Source organism: Penaeus japonicus, unplaced genomic scaffold (genome assembly GCF_977035675.1).
Source record: "Penaeus japonicus unplaced genomic scaffold, GWHDUDI00000001_assembly GWHDUDI00000001, whole genome shotgun sequence".
Lineage (NCBI taxonomy): Eukaryota > Metazoa > Arthropoda > Malacostraca > Decapoda > Penaeidae > Penaeus > Penaeus japonicus.
The window spans coordinates 26,610,150-26,620,149 of record NW_028234403.1 but is presented as its reverse complement, the minus strand read 5'-3'; the positions used below and the strand labels follow the sequence as shown (position 1 = coordinate 26,620,149).

At 36.4% G+C, this 10,000-nt stretch overlaps 1 protein-coding gene across 2 annotated transcripts in view; it reads right to left on the bottom strand.

Moving 5' to 3' along the window:
* The window catches only part of LOC122264405 (uncharacterized), a 48,433-nt gene that overhangs the window by 17,542 nt on the left and 20,891 nt on the right, over window positions 1-10,000 (bottom strand). For both annotated transcript variants that reach the window (XM_086537993.1, XM_086537998.1), the window contains exons 6-9: window positions 9,733-9,903; window positions 6,786-6,952; window positions 4,336-4,493; window positions 3,833-4,034 (exon numbers count right to left, since the gene is read on the bottom strand). In XM_086537993.1, the coding sequence (XP_086394119.1) occupies window positions 3,833-4,034; window positions 4,336-4,493; window positions 6,786-6,952; window positions 9,733-9,903 (698 nt within the window). The remainder of the gene's footprint in view (window positions 1-3,832; window positions 4,035-4,335; window positions 4,494-6,785; window positions 6,953-9,732; window positions 9,904-10,000) is intronic.

Below are 10,000 nucleotides of genomic sequence, written 5' to 3'. Positions count from 1 at the left end.
TCAATTTCTTGACGACAATTCCTTTTTTTATGAATGTGGTAAGTGTACAGTTGTTGTTTTTTTTGTAGAATTTGTCTTTTTTTGTGATATGTTCAAAGTTTTTGAGATATTTAGTGATAAAGTGCAATTTTTGATGTGTCTTGTGATTTTCTACGTTAATTTTTTGCGAGGACGATAGTGGTAGTGAGGAGGAGCAGCAAGATGAAGAGTTATATCCTGTAGGTAATTGTAAACCTACCTATTTTGTGTATGAACTTGTTTCTTTTCTATAATACTGTAATTGTAAACCTAACTATTTTGTGTATGAACTTCTTTCTTTTCTATGATACTGTAATTGTAAATCTACCTATTTTGTGTATGAACTTGTTTCTTTTCTATGATACTGACTTAATGTTTAATGATTGTTTTCAAAGTTGTGTAAAGTTGTGTATGTGAAAAATCTCAATGTCCTTTCGTTTCAGCCTGTCCCTCTGTTGCCCATAGGAGCTCTGATCACTTGGCATTCCAAATTTCAGACCAGGGAGTTCCCGTAAGTGTTGTGTTATGTGTACATTTTATTTTTGTCTTAACGGATGTAAAAAAAAAAAAAAACTAGTAAGTATACAATAAAATTCTGAATACCCATCTTTCTCGTTCAGGCCTGTGTCACTTTTTTCCTGTTTCTGATTGGGATAAATGCAACGTGATAGTAGCAGCGCGAGCGGCAATGATGATACCAAGAGTGAGTGTGATCATCAATTGGACTTCATTTAAAATGAAAGTTAATTGATTCCTATACTCCACTATCACAAGTCGTCCTGCAGCATTTGCAGCAAAATGCCGCTTGTACTCCAGGGTTCTTGTGGAAGCAGAAGCAGAATATCCCTCGCAGCCCCCCCAGGGATCAAGCCTGATCACTTGCAGTGAACTTCTATCACTTGGCCACTCTTCAACTGTTTCCTGATTACGGAGTTGATGCAAATAATTACTAACGAAGCCAACGGTTTCAATAAACAATGTTTCTTAGCACAAGTTTGCGGGCCAGCAGGAAAGCTCCACTTCCTATCACACGAGGGAGTGGGAGGATGCCTCTGTTGATGATATGTACGCCTATCTTGGGCTCCAGCTCTTGATGGCCATGCAGTCTCATCCATAACAGAGGCACTTCTGGTCCAGAGATCCCAAGGTTCATTGTTCTCTTTTCCCAAAGACGATGACGAGAGACTGCTTCGATTTCCTGTCAAAGTATTTCCACTTCCCAGACAATGAAGATGCCCGCACCATCAATGACCAATTGTGGAAGCTTCAACCAGTAATTAATACTATTTCTTGTCGGTGATTATCCCTGACAAGCTAGTAGCTGTTGACGAGAGTCCTTGGGCTTTCCGGGGGCACAATCATGCTGTAAAGTATAACCTTTCAAAGCAGGCTAGGAGCAGCATGAAGATGTACAAGCTCTGCCAGCAATGGTGCAGAAGCTGGTTACACCTGCACCTTCCGGATCTAAATTGGCTAGGATTGTGGCGATATATGAATTGCACCTTGATAATTGGTAGAGCTCGCCTGCCCTTTTTCACTACCTCCAAGCCCGTGCCACCAGTGCAGTGGGAACAAACCGGATGGCCATGCCTAGGGACATGAAGGTCAAGGTCTGTGGCGGCGTGGACTATCAGAGCACAAGGACAGGTATGCTTAGTCTGTCCTGGTGGGACAAAAGGATTGTCACCATCTGTCAATGGTCCACATAAACGAGATGGTCACCCTTCCAACCTGCTGACGAGGGGTCACTCATGGCAAACCTTGTGTAGTGATGGACTACAATGTCAGGATGAAGGGTGTAGACCTAAGTGACCACCTGGCTCAGTACTACCCTATGACTTGGACCAATCTTCCTGAATTTACACCTTATCAATGTTACAAGAGATGTAGCAAGGTCACTCTGCATGCAGGGAGGTGTTTCAGGCGCTTCCACACACAACAAAGGTAGAAGGAGGAGTAGTGGAGGATTACCAGGTGAAGGATCAGCAGAAGGAGGTGAAGGATGAGAAGCAAGAAAAGATGGATAAGGAGCAGGAGTTGTATATATCTTGTATATCTATCTATATATTTATCACTTATTTTTGTATATACTCATATGTACATGTTTATATTTTCATTATCTTTTATGGAAAAAAAAAAAAATGTATAAAACATCTTTTGCTTGCCCCACTATAAAAGAATGATTTCACATTCCATTGGTATTATAACATCGAACTGAAGAATCAGGGCAAAGTTCACTAAAATTACACTAGAAAAAACATTGCTGTAACATCTCAATATTCTCTACATATGCCTTTACATTTTTGATGCAATCAAGCAAGAAATAAGAACAGGGTAAATGTATATACTCATATGTACATGTATGATTCATTCATTTCAATTGGTATTATCACATAGTAGTGAAGAATATGGACAAAGTTCATTAAAATAACACTGGAAAAACAATGCTGTAACATATTTTTCTTTTTTTTTTATGATATCTCATCTTAACCCGTTCCCGACGGGACCAATCCGGCTTAAAAAGACCAAAATTCCGGGACTCTTGAACGCATAAGCCTAACGCGTTGGGATTCTCTGCCGCACTGGCCGCGAGCCAGCGCGCCGGGCTGGACAAAATAACGCGTCCCCAGCGTGTAGCCCAAATACCACTAGACGTGATATCTAGTCACCCATCGTTAACGGGTTAACATGGCAATATTTTCTACACATGCCTTTACATTTTGGATGCAATCAAGCAAACCATAAGGATAGGGTGGGTGAAAAATGCTCTGTGAGGATCAGCACATCCTTGTGCAACAGGAAAAGTCTTGTGTGCTTGAAATCTTTCAGGCAGAAGCAGGAGTAGGCAAAAATGCACCCCAGCACAAATGGATTAAATATGGGTTTCACTATTTTCCTTATTTAGAAAAGCACCACTGGTTTTAATGTTTAGTAGCCAGCATCTGGTAATATTTGGCATAAAATGTATAAGTGAAGGTCAATATAAAGTCTCAAACTTGTATTCATTTACCATGTTGAATGAATCCTACAGATTTCAAGTAGGAAGTAGTACATTTAAATTATTCCTTCCAGATGATGTGCTATCACGTCATGGGAATATTTTGTTCTGTCAGATGACGTCCTATCACAGTTTGATCTCTCCCTCTAAATAAATATTTTATATAGTTATGTATGTATATTACTCAATGCACTTGCATGTATATATACACATTGTTCTTGACTTTTCATTAAAAAAAAAAAAAAAAAAAAAAAGTAAATACATAAAAGCTTCTCAACATCCATAAGAATTGGGCAGGTGTAGAGCACTCTGAGAGGAACAGTGCAGCATCACTGATGTTAGCTATTCAAGTTTATATTTGCAAATTAAGGCACAATTAATATGACCAATTGCACTGCATTTAATGTATTTCTAGTGGATGGATTTAAATGCACCATTCTCTTATTTCATTATTCACTGCAGTTCTTTATAGAGAAAAGCATATTACATTTCTGATTAACCTTATTTAGCTTGATAGCAGAACATGAATGAAAAAATAGCATATTCCATTTTTCCTGTTAACCCGTTAACAACGGGTGACAAGATATCACGTCAAGTGGTGGCAGCGTCATCCGCTGAAGATGAGATATTTCTTTGTGGCTATCCTCCTGGCTGGTGCACTGGGTGAATAGCCTGAGGCGTTAGCTTCCGTGTTTGAAATATTCAAGCGTTTTGACCATTTGGAACCAAAACAGCCCCATCGTTAACAGATTAATAAGAATAATAGAAGTTAAAGAGGTATTTACTAATAATAAACAAAATGAGAGTGATACTGACCTGTAATTTTGTGTCTTTATCCCGAGAAAGGAAGTACAGAATAACTGTCCTTAGAAGTCCACTAGGACCTAACTTCTCTTCTCTTTGCATATGTGCTGCCAGATAATTTCTCTGCAAATTATAATCTGCCAAGCCCCAATATTCAGCAAATATACGAAGGCGATCTTCTTCACTTATTCTGGCATTACACTTTAAAGGACATCTGTAGCATGAAATGAAAAATTACAGCATATCATGATTTTGAAATTAAATCCTTCCCTGCTAGTTTTATATGCCTGCATTCATGAAAAAAACATAATTGTTTCATAAAAAAAAGTCAATTATTCATCTATGTCAAAATTTTATCAACCTGAAGCTATGGTGTTTGGCCTCAGTATTCTCAACAAGGTAGAGTTAAGTAAGATAACTTTTATAGAATTAAGCTATGGAAATAGGTATAAATATAAGGTACACAAAAAGTAACTCTTAATCAAATACAAAGTCATTCAGATTAAAGAACACACCTACTACAGTCCTGTGGCCACACTCTCTTAGCATCTACAAGTTTCCCCTTGGTATTCACGTAACTCTGGCCAGTATTCTTTAGTTCCTGGCGTTTCTTTTTATCTTTAGTTGATCCAGCAGCAACAGCTAAGGTCTCTCTTGTGAGGTCATCAGAATCCTGCAAATATTCATGTGTGGTGTAAGAACAATCTCTTATATCATACAGAAGTAATTCCTATTAAAAGCAATTAAGGTATGTAAAAAATGTTGAAAAGGAATTAGTAACTTTATCACAAGCACTATTTACTATGACAATATCTAAAAATCTATCCTTTTTCAGTGACCTGAATTTCAAAAATTCATAAAAATGTAATTATTGTAACTGTTAATTTTATTTACATAGCAATCATATATGACAATGTAATAAAAATGAAATAAAGAAATACGATGTCGCATCATGTACACATTGACACCCGTCGTTTAAGCCTAATCAGTGCTGTCATGACACCCATACACAATGGGTTAATGGGGAACCAAATGCTTCTTAATCCGTCAACAACAGCTGATGTCTTTTTTCATCATACATGACGCAGGAGCTCTTGCCTGACAATGGGCATAATGACACTTGGGGATTTTGGATCACTATGTTATTTTATTGTGCTATGAGTAATGGGCGAGTGATGTTGACAATTGCAGTCATAATTATTATAACTGCCGTAATATTAAGCCAAATGGGTTTCAAATCACATCCAAAACCTAGATGACACCACTTTATTCTAGCACCAGCAGGAGAGAGAGCCTTGAATGGCATCCATCTATGGTCTCTAACAAGCACTATCTCTATAGAGCAATGGCATATAGCAAGTTGCCGACCTCTTGCTCTAAAGTACTGCAGATGAAAGATGTGCAGGCAGAATGAGAGGAAGAAGGTGACTCACACCATCCACAATGCCTACAATGTGCCCCTGTGCCAGTGGGGATGCCTTTTATTGTGGCACTCACTGTCAAAAGCACAAATTTCCTTCCTCTTCCCTACTTCTTCATGTTATCTTCATTTTGAATGAAGTGTGTTCGTTTGTGACAGCACACAAATACGAAAAAATAAAGTTGTTTTTTATCCCCTAAAACAGCAATAATTCTATCACATTGAGTATAAAGAAAAAAAATGAGTTGATATGGACCCTGAACTACAATTTCAGTCAACTGCAGAATTGATAGAGCCTGTGATATGACAGATATAAGTCTCTAAAAATAGTAAAATACACAATAAAACAAACCACAAAAATGGCTCTAGCTCTACAATGAGTGACTAAAAGAGAGTGGGGAAAATCAAGGTATGTTGCTGAAGCTGCCTCGCACAGATATAAAATCTATCCTGGAGCCTGGGTAAGTGAATCTATCCACAGTCAGCAACGGGTTACAGAAAAAATTGTGAAAAAGAAAATGGGGAAAAAAAAAAGTTTTCATATTTTATACAGAATACTTATTAATAATCCTATCACATAATTTTTTTTCTGTCTATGCATGAGGAACAAAAATAAAGTCTATACTTTAGCTGTGCTTTTCTTTCGCCTAATCAGATACATTGTAGATATCTTTGTTGTTTATTCCCATATACATTCATCCTGAGCATCCATTTCCTGGTTTAGATTTTCATGACTCATATCACCAATAATCCAGAGAAGCAAATCTGTCATCTAATTTGTGGTGGGCTCCCTTTGCTTTAACCAACAGCCAAGGAACCCCCAAATATCATATGATTAGTGTTCAAATTTGGATTTATTGTTTTTCATTATTATCGAAGAAATTGACTTGTTAGGGCTCTGTGAAAAACCTTTGCTCTGTTCAAGGGCTTCAAGGTGCCCAGAAGTTTGGGAAACTTTGCTCTAATGATGATTAACTAAAAATAAATATTGTTCAAGTTAGTTCAAGTAAAAATATTGACCATAACAAAAATTATGCCACATAACTTGTGTTAACCCTTTCATGACAGATGACATAACCTGATGTAAACCTATTCACACCAGATGGCGTGATATCATGTCACTGGAATATTTTCTTCATGACAAATGACGTCCTATCATGTCATGGCCTCTCTTCATGAATACACATTTTACATAGTTACATTTCTATATACAAATTGTAGTTGCATTTCTATATATACTTTTTTCTTAATGTAAAAATGTATCATCCTATAGAATCAGGCGGATGAATGACGCTGTGAGGAGCACAGCATGGCATCTCCCAGGAGAAAACTCTCTGCCGTCCCGTCATGAGTGGGTTAGCTCAAGGCAAAATGTTAAAACTTACCATAGCTTTTCCTATTCAAAAGTCTTATTCTAAAATCTGTTATCAGAAACTAATCTCTTTCATGGATGCAAATAATACAAAACCATCTGTAAAGACACATCATTACTCTACTCAAAATCTAAAGTGTTTCCATAATGAACTACAAAAGTCCAAGAATTACTTGTTGCAACTGCTTCTGTTTGGCTTGCCCTCCAGTCTTCTTTTTCTTTGATGTATCTGGTGAGCCAAACCATAATGATGTAGCAAGAAAAGATTGTAGGAGAGATGTTGCAAGTGGACTCTGCATTAACATGGCTTCAGCCATATGGGGAGGTACAGCTTGAGTATCTGTGGATTGATAATGTCATGAGTGATATTCTGACATCCTATTAGATTCACCAGATATCAGCACAACTTGGTTTTCTGGCTAACCTTCGCATGTGTAATTTAATGGGGTCAAACATTATTTTTTCTAGCCAAACATTGTATGCACGAACTTAAAAAGTAAATGGAAAATTACAGTAGATCCTCCTTTTAAGTGGTAATACAGACTGGCAACCTTCTAATTAGTCACTTCCCTATTATACAATCAATGTTTCCATTGGAAAGGCCAAATTTAGACTGGGCACTTCCAAAATCTCACTAACTGCACTGCTAACTATAGAAGCCAGCCTTGTGTTCAATAATGAACAAACTTGTAAACCTAAAAAATGTCTGCAATATTGAAAATGCATTTTGGTGAGGTATTCCCAATGTTCAGTTCACTATGAGTCATCTTTTAAGTCATGGGAAATGAAAAGTGAACAATTAGCAGAAATTTAAAGAACTTTTTCTTCTCTTTTTGCCTATTTCTAATAAAATTACTGAAAAGTCTGATTTTTATGAAAGAATTATCAATGTGTTCTAATTCATTTTTTAAGGTAAATATTAAATGAACTTATAGCAAAATATGTTGAAGTTGATCAAATTGTAAGTACTTTAAAAGATGAGAACACAAAGATGATAATACTCTCTTCAATATTCATTTTGTTACAGCAGAACGAAGGGAGGAATAGAAGAGGAGGATAAAGGAAGGGAAATATGGAATAGGAAAAGCTGTAAGAACACTATTCAAAAGCAAGAGGCAAATCATCCTGCAAAACTTTTGTGCCACTGAATGCAGGTCAGATACTGAGCTGCTGATGGGTATCAACAGGAGAAAGTGGTAGTGGATTTGTGCTATAGTCTGTTCACTCAGGTCTGATAGCTGGAGCCAAGCAATGTTTGAAATCAAGATAAGATGCAACATAGAGAAATATTTTAAATCGACAGTTCTTCTTATTGACCCATTAAAACAGGGTGACAAGATATCACATCATGTGGTGGCAGGACGAGCCACCAGGGACAAGATATTTTGTCATGGCTTTCCTTCTGGCCAGCACACCAGGTGATCGGGCACTTAGCGTTTGGCAGCAGCCAGAGAGGGCAAATAGCCCGAGGCATTAGGTTTACGCGTTTGAAATACCCAAGCAATTGGACCATTTGGAGCCAAAACAGCCCCATCAGCAATGGGTTTATAGATATATATTCATAACTGTAATATGATTGTAATTGTAATTATAGAATAATTTCTGGAGCTAAAGAAGTAAAAACTACCTTAAAATCTATAGTTATAATTTTAAAAAATAAGTTACATATAAGATTTATAAAATGGTGAGCAATGTTTAAAGTAAATTTGGACATGTAGGTGTTCTCAATCAAGAAGGTTACGCATTGTCTCTATATGTAATGGTGCTAGCTGTCTGAATTTGTTTTAATAACAATTGTAAACTGTAATATTTCTTTATTAGTGTATACACTTGATATGAGCTGATGGATAGGCTGAATCAAGCATTATTCCTTAATTTTATTTCATTTTATCTTTTCTGAAAAAAAAGTACAAAATGGCAACAGAACTGTTGGCAGGATACAGGAGCAGGGAACAGCAAAAAACACAATCAGTGTAATGGATTCTTAATTTGAAGATCACGATGACACTTGTGATTCTTATGATGATGATGATGATGATGATGATGATGATGATGATGATGATGATGATGATGATTATCATTATTATCATTATTATTATCATCCTCATCATCATCATCATCAACATCACATTCATCATTACTGTTATCATTATCATCATCATTGTGATAATGGTCATGATAGTAATTATATGATAATTTTTATAATTATAATTGATGATAATAAGAATAATGAGAGTGAAACAATTATAATAATGATGAAAATGATCATGATAATAATCATCATCATAATAGTAATGATAGTACTGATGTTATTATTACCATCAGTATTATATTAGCATCGTTATCATTATTACAATATTTTCATGATCTATGTTGCTTTTCTTATTGATATAAATACGAATTCTAATCATAACAGAAGTACTATCCTGAGCCACTGCTGGTTGAGAGGTGCCAGGTTGCAACCCTCTAAGGTCAAGTAGAGAGCCAGAGTTCCCACAACAATTTGTCATTCTTGTCTGGTAACCAAAGTGACTTCCTTCTCTACTCACACCCCTCACTGCTTTGCCTCAACCAATAACAACCCAACTTTGTATCTACTCAGCAATCAGATTTGAGTGAACAGACTATAGTAGATTGTGACAACAAATGACTGGAAACTTGACTTATATTTCTTGAGCTTGTCATAGTGAGCTTTATTAAGACTTATCTTTCCACCATATATTCTGCCATCAGCCAAACCACTTTAGCTTGAAAGATGACTGTGATATAGATGTATGTGTTTCATTTGAAGTTCTACATTAGATTTTATATGCATTACTGAGGTGTAAACTATGAGATCTACTACATATGAAAAACTGTTCAGAATGTGAATCAAAACAGTATTTTAGAACATACAGGAGCAATATAACTACTACCAACAGATACCAACTGGAAAATTAATCTTAGAATAATAAAAAAAAACAATGGATACCATTCTCCCCTAACATCAAATGCATCATGATGAATAACATCATTAATGTCTTGAGGCTGTCATCAGGACCAAACCTAAACCACCAAGTGCATTAACTATAAATAAATTTTCTGATATTTCTATAAAAAAAGAAAGGTCAATAGACTCACCTGACTGATTTTGAAGTTGATGGTTCATTTGCATCTCTTCCATGAATTGTTTCTGAGCAGTAACTTGCAGTTCTAGTTTTGAGGTGTTGTTAGTAGACTCTGACACATGATCTTGTGACATCATGCTTAAAGGTGGTAATGACCTCTTGGAAGAAGTGTTAAAGCCTTCACCTGAACAGATATAATAAAGTGTTATTTTAAAGGAATTTGCTATTAACCCATTCACGCCAGGCCCGTTCCGGCTTTGAGTGGTCGCAATACTGGGGTT